This window comes from Triticum urartu, chromosome 7, assembly GCF_003073215.2.
Source record: "Triticum urartu cultivar G1812 chromosome 7, Tu2.1, whole genome shotgun sequence".
Taxonomy (NCBI): Eukaryota; Viridiplantae; Streptophyta; class Magnoliopsida; order Poales; family Poaceae; genus Triticum; species Triticum urartu.
Window position 1 is genome coordinate 563966895 of NC_053028.1, and position 13623 is coordinate 563980517.

Sequence of the window (13623 nt, forward strand, 5' to 3'; positions counted from 1 at the left end):
GAAATCGTGATCAACGTGGCTCATGATACCAAGATGATATAGGGTAGAACCCTATAGGCCGATCTTTCACGAAAGGAGCGGATCCCGCGGAGAACGCGAAGAACACGAGGAGGGAAACGAGGGAAAAATCACGAGGGGAACACAAGAGAACACTCAAACCAACAAGTATGATCACACATGCGCTACAACCATGAACACAAAGGAAGGTACACGATACACAATCAACTAGGGACGATACATAGGTAGCCGGTCTTCTCCGTGAGGAGGTCTTGAGTTCTTCTTCAAAAGGAGGTCTTGAATCCAAAGGGATCTTCTCCGTAGAGGCCGCAGTCTCTATCGTGGAGTAGATCCGATATGGATGAGCGTAGCTCTATCTGTCAAATGAGCTATCACAACGCTAACCCTAGAAAGGAGGAGGTGGAGGAGTATATATAGTCTAGGTCCACGAAGGGGTAAGTGAGGGGCGAAAGGGTACATGGGCTTCGGCTCGAGTGTCTGCGCGCAGGCAGGGCCGGAAGTTCCGAGGACGGCCGGAAGGTCCGGGCGCCGGAGGTTCCGGGCGAAGGTCCGGCCAAGGTCCGGGCTATCCAGAGAGTTGGCACACTCTCGGACGGCTTCGATGCGTCGGGGCCGGAAGTTCCGGGACGGCCGGAGGTTCCGGGGGCCGGAAGTTCCGGGCAGCGGCCGGAAGTTCCGGGCTTTCCAGAAACTTGTCCAGGCTTCTTCTTCCTTCTCTTCCATGCTTCCCTCGCGGATGGTGGTTGTTCCCTGGCGCTTGCACTCCTCCTTGGCATTCGTGAAGCTCCGACATACCTATGCATGCACGATGGAGGGTCAAGTGGTATACCATCCTCGAAGGGGTCAAGTGAGCACGTGTAAAGGAGAGGATTCACCTTTATGTATGTGAAGTAGATGTCGCACGTGTCACTTGCCGAATGAACTCTTGACATGGTGATGTCCATATGATGCTCCGCATCACGGGGCGCCCCCATCGAGATTGAAACATCTGGAACCATCCTTGAAACCCTAGCCCGATGAGAGAAATCAGACTTCGAGAGAACCCTGCCCCGAAACTCCACCCAGCAGACCACCAAGGCCGGGGAACGGTGCAGGGACCATCCCCGAGTCTGCCCGAGTGGCCTCCAAGGCGGGGCAGAGCGGGAAGGACGCAGAGACTCAACGACGACGGCGGCCATCGAGAGGAAGAAAACCCTATCGAGAGGGAAGCAATGCACTTTGTTTTTTCAGTCTCTATGGTTGTTTAATAGAGACAGTGATTAACTGGTTATAATAGAAAACGTTCGCAAAGATTTTTTTTCTTCTGCATTTTCTACCCTTTTTGCGACCCGGTTAGTCCAAGGAACATTTTCCGTACGAGGGGTATGAATGACACGGTCAAAGTTGTCAAGTGAACCTTAAAAAAAGTTGTTAAGTGGGCCGACCCAGTAACCGACTTGTACTTACGTCTCGCACGAGCGATGTATATTGGCTATTCTAAAAAAAAGCGATGTATATTGCATTATTATTGCCTCCCTGCCCTTAACCCTACCACACCACAGCGGCGGAACCCCAATCCCCCACTAGCCATGTCGACAACCGCTGCCGGCGGCAAGCCATCGCGGTCCGCCTCCGCCCTTGTCGCCGACACGGCGACCGGATCCCACCACTTCACGATCGACCTCTACTCGCGCACCAAGGGCATCCCCACAGGCGAGTCCCTCAAGTCCTGCCCTTTCACCGTGGGAGGCCACCGCTGGCTCGTCCTCTACTACCCCAATGGCGACCAGGCGGAGAACGCGGGCTACATATCCCTCCGCCTCGTCCTCGCGGAAAACACCTCCAGGACGGTGAGGGCGCAGCACCAGTTCCGCTTCGCCGGCGAGGCGGAGAATCAGGCGCTGCCGTTGGCGGCGGAGCCGCTGAACAACTTCGCCGGCCTGGCGAGCTGGGGGAACTCCAAGTTCATCCGAGCGGAGGCCCTGGAGAAATCGAAACATCTCAGGGGGGACTCCTTCGCCGTCCGGTGCGACCTCATCGTCGTCAGCGACTTCCGCGCGGTGGAGACGCCTGAGCCCGCCCCTCCGACATTCGTCACCGTTCCCCCATCCGACCTTCACATGCACCTGGGTAACCTTCTCCTCGCAGAGAAGGGCGCCGACGTGGTGTTCGAGGCCGGAGGCGAGACCTTCGCGGCGCACCGCTGCCTGATCGCGGCCCGGTCGCCGGTGTTCAGTGCGGAGCTCTTTGGCGAGATGAAGGAGAGCGTCGACACCGGAGATGAAGAGGGAGGAAGCAGGGGAAGACGCCATGTCTCAACATCTGCTGGTCGCAGCCGACAGGTATAACTTGGACAGGCTAAAGCTGATCTGCGAAGACAAACTTTGCAGGTGCATCCAAGTGAGCACTGTGGCCACAATCTTGGTGTTAGCTGAGCAACACCACTGCGGTGGACTGAAGAAGGCATGCTTCGATTTTCTCAGTTCTCAGGCGAATCTGAAGGCGGCCATGGCCAGTGACGGCTTTGAGCATCTGAGCCAAAGCTGCCCCGCTATCATGAAGGAGTTGATCTCTATGCTCAGCGCCTTTGCTCCGTGATGCTTACCTAGTGTTCCACGAATGGTGGTTGGTCTTCCCAGGATTTCTGTCATCAAGTAGTTTTAGCAATGGCAGTTCTTGTTATCTAGACTTTAGGCTATCAGGTAAGACTGCATCTATTCTAGGGATGATCTAAAGTAGTCTCATTTTGTCTGTTCTGTTAGCTGATGGCATCTCTAAAACTCTCACAGTTAGTCATAGATATCTTTGCTCTACTCAGCTAGCTTGGTTGGTAGAATCTCCGATTGGACTGCAAATTTGCTAGGCCATCTTTTTACATACAAGTCATTTTTAGTACTGTAATGCTCACTGCTCAGCGTCAACAATGCTACTCTCTGCTTTCTATAGCTGCATCTATATGCTTGGTTGGTGCAAAAGCATGACCAGTGCTTTTCTATAACCTAGTCAGTTAATTTGGAATGACTTCGCTATCAGACAGATAGTTCATTACTACTCTTCGGTGCAAAAGAGTATTTTGCATGGTATGCTTTGGATGAGTAATGCAAGATAATTCTTGCTTTATCTGCTTTTATCTCTGGTCAAGTACATACAGTAGTAGCTAGAGAACTGCTGGCAGCATTAAGGGACACTACATAGAAAGAAAGAATGAAATACACGTAGTAATTTGATGAACAGTTAGGTCACAAGTTATGTGGCTCAAATTTGCTGGTCCCTGAATTTTTGCTGAGCGCCTGTCTTGCTCACTGCATCGCTGCTTGTATATTTCCTCTGTTTATTCATCTTTTGTATGGTGCTGGTCGCTGTTCGCTCAGCATCCTTGGGTTAATTGTGATCCATAGAAAGTTCTGTTCGTGCAGCAAGTCCATGCGTGTTTTTGTTCGTATTTTTTGGTTGACAAACAAATTTTTTTGTTCGACGAATGTCTTTTTGGCTTGTTGGAGCTGACACGTTTTTTTAGTAGGTCAATAAAAACATACTATTCTCTCCGTTAGTGATCTAATATAAAAGGTCTTATATTAGTTTAGAGAGGTAGTACTCATTTCTTGAAAGAAAAGATGGAGTTTTTGCCGAACAGTCAAACTATGGATCCTGTGTAAGTCACCATCTTCAGGGGCGATCTGTTGTTCTTTAGACAAAACTACTTGTTTCCATCTCAGCTTTAGTGTGTTTATGTTGGCCGCCCGTCCGTGTACCTGCAGTTTCAGGTTGTTTGTTCGGCCACTCAGCATCAGCATTGGGCTTCTCGATCTCTATTTCTCTACTCTAGTTATATATATATATATATATATATATATATATATATATATATATATATATATATATAAAGAACACGCTGTTGAAATTTAATAAGGTTTGAAAAGAACAGGAAGATCCTTTGTTCATGCCAAGAGGCAGATGGCTCCTGGCTTGCTGAATCTTCACCGTGACGCTGGCTGTAGCTTCATGGAAAACTGACGAATTTCTTTATTGGATCATGTTGAAGAAACACTGCATGTCCCATTAACATAGCCATCATCACACATTCACAACCTGTTAGCAACGCTGGTGCGTATCACAACCTTAATTTTCCTGCATAAACGGGGCCACGGTACTCCACTCCAGCCGTGCCATCACGACACGGATGTGTATGAATACGAATCATTCATTATGATACGATGCAAACAGCAAGCAAAAGTTGACATTCCATTCCATGCCAGGTTGCGAACCAGGACACGGCCACGACTCGTAGTCTCCAGAAACTTCACAAAGCTACGCTGCACTACTCAGTACTCGCCACCTCACATCAAGGTGACAGCAGCAGCACACACAGGCCAGGCCGCCGCTGCCGCACCGATTATTATTATTATTCAGGAAAAACAAAGCAAAAAAAAGGCCTTCAGGAAACAGAGGACGAACCGAGCCGACGACGACTCGACGATAGCCGTGGCGACAGCGGAGGGGGGTCGCGATTCAGGCCTCAGAGCGCCTTGAGCATGTCCTCGGCGCTGCTGTTGGTGAAGGCGCCGCCCTCCTCGAGGTTGAGCACCTTGACCACGCCGTCGTCGGCCAGCAGCGCGTAGCGGCGCGACCGGACGCCGAGCCCCACCGGCTTGTCCGACAGGTCCAGCTCCACGCCCATGGCGCGCGTCAGCTCCCCGTTTCCGTCCGACAGGAGCAGCACCTCGTCGCCGACGCCGAGGCTCTCCTTCCACGCGCGCATCACGAACGCGTCGTTGACGGAGACGCAGGCCACGGTGTCCACCCCCTTGGCGCGCAGCTCCCCGGCCCTGGCCACGAACCCCGGGAGGTGCTTCTGGGTGCAGGTGGGCGTGAAGGCGCCCGGGACCGCGAACAGGACCACCTTCTTGCCCGCGGTGAGGTCGCGGACCGTCACCGTCTTCAGCTCGCCGTCGGGGGCGTCGAAGTAGGAGAGCGTCGCTTCGGGGAGCCGGTCGCCGACCGCGATGGCCGTTGTGGCGGCCGGGGACGCGGTCGCGGAGAGGGCCCGCGTCGCCGCGCGGGGCAGGGGCCCGGCGCGGAGGGACCCCGCGGGCGCGAGACGGCGGGAGGCGAAGGAGAGGGAGGAGGAGGGGCCGCGCGAGAGGAGGGCGCGCCTGGCCCCCGCGGCGGCGGCGGTGGCCGAGAGGGTGGCGAGGGCGGAGGTGGCCATGGAGGGAGGCTAGGTGTTCGAGGAAATGCGCTGTCTGTTGTTTGACTTCGGGGCGAGCGAGCCTAGGGTGGGGGATTTGGGGAGCGATCCCGACTCCGAGCGGCGGGAGCTGGCCCTATGGGGGGGGAATGGGGGTGGGTGGAGAAAGCACGGCGGCGCGAGGTGCCTTTTGCCTTTTGCGTTGCTTGGGCTGGGCAGGAGCTATTTCTCTTTCAGGAGAACGTTCATCTGTCATTTTCTATTTTATAATAATAACAAAAACAGTATAAATACTAGACAAAATATGGAGGGTGAGGATTGTTTGTTCAAAATGGTAGAGCTTATTTCGTGAATTTGTACAAAGACAGGGTGAAGGCATTTTGAACGGCAAACATCAGGCGGATGCCCGACGGAGGGGAAAGGTTGTAGGTGAACGCACCTGTTCTCGCTCTTGCTTGACGGGATGTTCGATATGGATGAGGCGGCGGGGACGACGCTTGGTGCGGACCTTGTACGAGCATCGAGGGGAGAGTATCAGGTGATACGGAGCCTTAGATGCTCCCATGATACGAGCTCCTAGGAGAGATCCAACGGCTCCCGAAAGGCTTTCAACATTTTGCAAAAAAGGCCTTTTGAAGTTTAAAAATTGCGAACAAGTACGGCAAACTTTCAGAACCTACTAGGAGCCGTTGGATCTGAGATCCGACGGACCAGAAGCTCGTATCATGGAAGCATCTAAGGCATGGTATCACCTAATATTTTCCCGAGCATCGAGTTATGAAGCACTAGTCGGAGTTGTTGCTCGAACTCCGATTTTGTCATCGGGGCCCGGAGCGACGGGTCCTACTCCCGCCCGACCTCCGCCCAATTGATGTCGATGTCATCGCCTTCCTTGTCGATGGGCTCCTCCTTGATGGATTGCGCGGTGGAAGACAAGGGGGCTAGCGAAGCGTAGCGTCGAGGCTGCGCAGGCGGGCGAGCATGTGGCAGTGATGTGTCTCTGTGCTGGCAGCGAGCGTCGGGCTCCTTGGTCGTCTTCGACCGGTCCAGCACCCAGGCTACATGAGCACTGGGTCTGTGAGAATGTGCACCAGCGCCATCTGCGTCTTCGAGGGTCGTAGCGGCCGGTCCCCTTCCCGTTTGAGCTCCGTCCAGCCGACGTCAATGCCATCAATGAGCTCCTCCTTGAAGACCGATGGCGCAAGCGTGATATAAAGGCTCGTCAAGCGAGCACATGATGGCGATGTATTTCCATGATGGCGTGGATTGGGCTCGAGCTTCCATCGAATCTGCCGCCGCGGCGAGGCAATGGCACATTGGACCGGTAGCCGCCAAGATACCGCATTATCTGGTTGCGGGCACTACTCCTCTGCCATCTTCCTGCCCATCGTGGCGGGGCGACGACTAGGGGTTTGGGAGGGAAGTGGACTATAAGAGAGTGAGGAAGGATGATTAAAAAGCGAGGTGGGGCCAAGTTGTCGGGCCAACATGGCAGACGTCTCGAATCCCCTACTTTGTCCTTCAATTTGAGACCGGCTTGATTTGCACACATCGGGCTCATAGTGTGGTTCGCATTCGAGGCCTAAACGTGACTTTGTCCTCTCAACTTCTAGTAACACTATAAATGATGGAATATCCCTATTTTTAAGAAAAGACACCTGAAGTGCATATCATATGTGATCTATCAAGTAAAATATCAATGGACAACACAAACCAAAAATTGTCTTTGGCTTTTGTTTGTTCTCATCTGCCCAAGCTTAAAGGTACATTCAACAAGTAGTAAGGTCTATGGACATTTGCAGACGTCATCACCATACAAAGCCTTTGAAGACCGCAATACATTAGCAAACGTCGGTTCAGATAATGCGGGTTTGCAATCGTTCACCATCAATCCAGAGTGTTGTAGAAACCGAACTTTGCCGCAGAACAAAACAAATGAAGAGGCCAAAGTCGTCACTCACATCAATAGCCAACCAGCTGCATGATTGGAAGAAAACCTATAGATCGGACAACATGTACGCTCACAGGCTCTTACGTTCACACCAAATTGGAATATATTTACTTTTTAGAGCATCCGGAGAGCCCAGAAAGCCTGCCAGCCCCTCCCCCCCCCCCGGGGTTTCGAAAGCGAAAGCAGAAAAAAGAAAATTTTGTCTATGTTTATTACAGACCAGGGATAAGTTTCCTGCCTTTTTAAGCTCCAATCAAGTACTGCTAAAATGAGAACATAAGTTACATTTCCTAAGCTAGGAGAAAAGGGGATGGGCCCCCCAATGCCACGCCTTGCTCTAGTGCAGCTTCAACACCTGTCATGGCCTTGATTTTGAGCTTCTTCATCAGGGATGGAGTAGGAGAGGGTGGCAGCTCTGGTGGCGTAGACGGGCTAAGGGAGACTGTTTTCTTGATCCAAGCACCAGGGGGCGCAAGTGGGGGGAAGGGGGGCTTTCCAGTGGCCTTGATTCAGGTTCAGCTAGGGAGAGCTTGGTGAGGACACCAACAAGGTCCGGGTAGCCTACCCCAGCGTCACTTGGATTGGTGCTCGAAGCAGGGATTTTACCATCACTAGCACAGTGCCCATGCATTGCTACGGAGCTATTAAAAAGGAGAGACGTTAGGCCACCGACTTATAAGATGATCAAAAGATGGTAGTATATATCTTGCACGATTCACGATTAAAGAGAGCAAAAATACAGTAAGAGGGATGAGGTAGGTGTCAAAAGAATTTGATGTGGCCGTAGTAGGTCCTTTGAAAGATATATAGTGAGACAACATTTTTAATTTAGGAATATGGAAGAATGGGCATTACAATTTGTTCAATCTCCTATGATATGATACAGAACTTGGAAATTTTGTTAGGAGAAACTAAAACTAAAATCATGATCTTGAGTTGGAAGTCATATTGTTTGCAATTGTTATTTTGTCTTCTACATGAGTGTTGATTTCCCATTAAAGTAGTGATTATTTGTTTGTTTGTGCTAGGTCCCACACATGAGTAAAATACAATTGTTTAGATCTCTTGGAAGTTTGCTACTTCCACATGCGAATAAAAAGAGGGGTGTATTTGTTTATTGCGAAGGTTGTTGATCCCACATGTGAACTCAACACCAACTCCAACCTTTATAAGTAGAAAAGGATATCAAAGGCATCTATCTGTTGCAACTTGTAAGTGATCTTCCTTGAACAAGATTCTCCGTTTCCTGAGGTGGAGAGAACCAACCTCCAATCTCAGGTGACATGTATCTTCAGAATTTCAACGATCTATTTGAAAAGAAAATGTTCGATTTTCTGGTGACAGAATTCGAGGCATGGATCTGTGACTGTTTTAGTTTCCTGCTCCGGGGTAGTAAACTGTGGAGGGGGCACTGTAATGCCCCAGACACACCCATCGGTGGTCGTTACTCCTGGCGGGATCTAGACCGGCCCCACAGATCAATACTAGTCTTTTCTGCGCACTTTGTCCTCACTCGTGCGCACCCGAGAGCAACTTCCCGGTCGGTCACCCATCCTGAAACTACTCCAAGCTGGGCACGCTTAACTTTGAAGTTTTCCGAATGGGCTCCCAGAAAATAAGAAATTCCTTATTGATATGAGCAGTCTATCATCCCTAATAAGTCAGGCTATCACATACACCCCCACTCAGAGGAATCGACGTCCTCGTCGGGCCACAGGAACGTTCCCTCTTGGCACATACGTATGTGCTTCCAGTCCGGCACATGCGCCATGTCGTGTGCCACGACGGGTCACAAACATCATGCACAACATGACCGCGCACCTATCCGCAAACATCCATGTAACCGCGAGGGTCGGCTCTGATACCAACTTGTAACGCCCAGGACACACCCGCTGGTGGTCGTTACTCCTGACTGGATCTAGACTGGCCCCACAGATCAATACTAGTCTTTTCTGCGCACTTTGTCCTTACTCGTGCGCACACGGGAGCAACTTCCCTATTGGTCACCCATCCTGAAACTACTCCAAGCTGAGCACACTTAACTTTGGAGTTTTGTCTGAATGGGCTCCCAGAAAAGAAGGAATTCCTTATTGATATGAGTAGTCTATCATCCCTAATAAGTCGGGCCATCACATACACCCTCACTCAGAGGAACCGACGTCCTCGTCGGGCCACATGAACGTTCCCTCTTGGCACATGCGTTTGTGCTTCCAGTCCGGCACATGTGCCATGCCGTGTGCCACAACGGGTCACAAACGTCATGCACAACATGACCGCGCACCTGTCCGCAAACATCCGTGTAACCGCGAGGGTCGGCTCTGATACCAACTTGTAACGCCCCGGACACACCCGCCAGTGGTCGTTACTCCTGGCGGGATCTTGCCCCGGACACACCCGCCGGTGGTCGTTACTCCTGGCGAGATCTAGACTGGCCCCACAGATCAATACTAGTCTTTTCTGCACACTTTGTCCTCACTCGTGCGCACCCGGGAGCAACTTCCCGGTCGGTCACCCATCCTGAAACTACTCCAAACTGAGCACGCTTAACTTTGGAGTTCTGTCCGAATGGGCTCCCGGAAAAGAAGGAATTCCTTATTGATATGAGTAGTCTATCATCCCTTATAAGCTAGGCTATCACAAGCACCGCACACGTATATAAAGTAGGGAGGGAGGAGGAGACCGGCCCAAGGGGGGCGCGCCATGGGGGGGAGTCCTACTAGGACTCCGTTCCTAGTAGGATTTGCCCCCCTTTACTTCCAACGAAGAGGGGGAAAGGGGAAGGGAGAGAGGGGGAGAAGGAAAGATGGGGGCCACGCCCCCTCCCCTTGTCCAATTCGGATTGGGGCAAGGGGGGCGCGCGCGCCTCCTACCGTGGCCTGCCTCCTCTCCTCCACTATGGCCCATTAGGCCCGTTAACTTTCCCGGGGGGTTCCGGTAGCCTTCCAGTACTCTGAAAAATCCCCGAACCTTATCGGAACCATTCCAGTGTCCGTATATAACCTTCCAATATATCAATCTTTACCTATCGACCATTTCGAGACTCCTCGTCATGTCCGTGATCTCATCCGGGACTCCGAACAAACTTCGGTCACCAAAACACATAACTCATAAATACAAATCGTCATCGAACGTTAAGCGTGCAGACCCTACGGGTTCGAGCACTATGTAGACATGACCGAGACACATCTCCGGTCAATAACCAATAGCGGAACTTGGATGCTCATATTGGCTCCTACATATTCTACGAAGATCTTTATTGGTCAAACCGCATAACAACATACGTCATTCCCTTTGTCATTGGTATGTTACTTGCCCGAGATTCGATCGTCAGTATCATCATACCTAGTTCAATCTCGTTACCGGCAAGTCTCTTTATCGTTTAATAATGCATCATCCTGCAACTAACTCATTAGTTACATTGATTGCAAGGCTTATCATGATGTGCATTATCAAGAGGGCCCAGAGATACCTCTCCGATACTCGGAGTTACAAATCCTAATCTCGATCTATGCCAACCCAACAAACACCTTCGCAGACACCTGTAGAGCATCTTTATAATCACCCAGTTACGTTGTGACGTTTGCTAGCACACAAGGTGTTCCTCCGGTATTCGGGAGTTGCATAATCTCATGGTCAAAGGAATATGTATAAGTCATGAAGAAAGCAATAGAAATAAAACTGAACAATCAACATGCTAAGCTAACGTATGGGTCTTATCCATCACATCATTCTCCTAATGATGTGATCCCGCTCATCAAATGACAACACATGTCTATGGTCAGGAAACTTACCCATCCTTGATTAACGAGCTAGTCAAGTAGAGTCATACTAGGGACACTTTGTTTTGTCTATGTATTCACACATGTATCAAGTTTCAGGTTAATACAATTCTAGCATGAATAATAAACATTTATCATGATATAAGGAAATATAAATAACATCATTATTATTACCTCTAGGGCATATTTCCTTCATTCTCATATCCACATATGTCCCAAACCAAAAGTCAAACTCGGCCCCACCGATTTGATCTATCCGGTGCCATCGAGTTCATTTGACATAGCCATAGCCTGAAATCCTAATCAGGTCGGTCTCACCGACAGGGATCTCGTTCTCACCGAGATGGGATTGCAAACTCTCTGTTTCTCTTCGTAACGTTTCGGTCTAACCGAGATGAGTGATTGGTCCCACCGAGTTCACAATGCAAACTCTGTGTTTTCTTTTCATAACGTTTCGGTCTCACTGAAATGAGCGATCGGTCCCACCGAGTTTGCCTGACCAACTCTCTGTTTGCCTATTACAGAAATCGGTCTCACTAAGTTCATGTGATCGGTCTCACCGAGATTACGTTATGACCTAACCCTAACACAATCGGTCCCACCGAGTTGACATGTCAGTCCCCCCAAAAAGCCTAACGTTCACATTTTGAACTAAATCGGTCTGACCGAGTTTCACTATTCGGTCCCACCAAGTTTGGTAAATTGTGTGTAACGGTTAGATTTTGTGTGGAGGCTATATATACCCCTCCACCCGTTAGTGGGGAGAGCCATCAGAACGTGCCTACACTTCCAGCATTCATTTTCTGAGAGAGAACCACCTACTCATGTGTTGAGACCAAGATATTCCAATCCAACCACAAGAATCTTGATCTCTAGCCTTCCCCAAGTTGCTTTCCACTCAAATCATCTTTCCACCATATGCAAATCTGTGTGAGAGAGTTGAGTGTTGGGGAGACTATCATTTGAAGCACAAGAGCAAGGAGTTCATCATCAACACACCATCTATTACCTTTTGGATACTGGTGTCTCCTAGATTGGTTAGGTGTCACTTGGGAGTCTCCGTCAAGATTGTGGAGTTGAACCAAGGAATTTGTCAGGGCAAGGAGATCGCCTACTTCGTGAAGATCTACCCTAGTGAGGCAAGTCCTTCATGGGCGATGGCCATGGTGGGATAGACAAGGTTGCTTCTTCGTGGACCCCTCGTGGGTGGAGCCCTCCGTGGACTCGCGTAGCCGTTACCCTTCGTGGGTTGAAGTCTCCATCAACGTGGTTGTACGATAGCACCACCTATCGGAACCACGCCAAAAATCTCCGTGTCTACATTGTGTTTGCTCCCTCCAAACTCCTCCCCTTACCTTCATATGCAATGATTTACATTTCGCTGCTATACTCTTAGAATTGCATGTGTAGGTTGATTGCTTGACTTGTGATAAGTTGCTAAAATCTTCCAAGACTTAAATTGGGAAAAGGCTAGATTTTTATTTGGTCAAGCAGTCTAATCCCCCTCTAGACATACTTTCGATGCTATAGTGTCTGATATGGATGAGGCTTGCTGCGGACCTTGGACGAGCACCGAGTTCTAAAGCGCTAGTCAGAGTTGTTGCTCGAACTTGGATTTCGTCATCGGGGCCCGTAGCGACGAGTCCTACTCCCGCCCAACCTCCGCCAAGTTGATGTCGATATCTTCATCTTCCTTCTCGGTGGGCTCCTCCTTGATGGATTGCGCGGTGGAAGACAAGGGGGCCAGCGAAGCACATCATCGAGGATCTGCGAGCAGGCGAGCATGTGGCGGCGAAGTATCTCCGTGCTAGCAGTAGGCGTCAGACTCCTTGGTTGTCTTCGACCGGTCAGCACTGGGTCTGTGAGAACATGCAGCGTCGCCACCTGCATCTTTGAGGGCGTAGCGATGGGTCCCCTTCCCGTTTGAGCTCCGCCCAGGCAACGTCAATGCCATCAACGAGCTCCTCCTTGAAGACGGATGGCGCAAGCGTGATATCAAGGCTTGTCAAGCAAGCACATGATGGCAATGTGTCTCCATGGTGGCGTGGATTGGGCTCGAGCTTCCGTCGATCTGCCGTCGCGGCGAGGCGAGGACACATCTGATGAGGACATGACTATCTTGGATACGACCAAAAATATTGCATACATGTATATTTTTTAGGTGATTTCTAATGCAAACTATGCAATAATTTATCTATGTCATCCAGAACAAAAATAAAACGACGTGTTGCCCACAAGGAGAACAAGCGCATGGTGCACATTCCAAGTGTTGATACAAATGTTTCTGTTGGGGAACGCAGTAGTTTCAAAAAAATCCTATGCACACGCAAGATCCATATAGGTGATGCATAGCAACGAGGGGGGAAGAGTGTTGTCCACGTACCCTCGTAGACTGTAAGCGGAAGCGTTATGACAACGCGGTTGATGTAGTCGAACGTCTTCACGATCCGACCGATCCTAGCAACGAAGGTACGGCACCTCCGCGATCTGCACACGTTCAGCTTGGTGACGTCCCGCGAACTCTAGATCCAGCTGAGTGTCGAAGGAGAGTTTCGTCAGCACGACGACGTGATGACGGTGATGATGAAGCTACCGGAACAGGGCTTCGCCTAAGCACTGCAACGATATGACCGAGGTGGATTATGGTGGAGGGGGGCACCGCACACGGCTAAGACAATTGTCAACTTGTGTGTGTATGGGGTGCCCCC

General features: G+C 50.5%; 1 protein-coding gene and 1 pseudogene across 1 annotated transcript; one reads left to right on the forward strand and one right to left on the reverse strand.

Moving 5' to 3' along the window:
* The first annotated feature begins 460 nt into the window (after positions 1-460).
* On the forward strand, positions 461-2837 carry LOC125525161 (annotated as a pseudogene).
* A 1343-nt stretch (positions 2838-4180) lies between these two features.
* LOC125521954 (peroxiredoxin-2E-1, chloroplastic-like) lies at positions 4181-5354 on the reverse strand. Its single transcript, XM_048687022.1, has one exon. The coding sequence runs from the start codon at positions 5204-5206 to the stop codon at positions 4514-4516; it is 693 nt and encodes a 230-aa protein (XP_048542979.1). The 5' UTR covers positions 5207-5354; the 3' UTR covers positions 4181-4513.
* Positions 5355-13623: the final 8269 nt, after the last annotated feature.

Coding starts and splice junctions, on each gene's coding strand:
- LOC125521954 (XM_048687022.1), bottom strand. CDS start 5,206: ATGGCCACCTCCGCCCTCGCCACCCTCTCGGCCACCGCCGCCGCCGCG.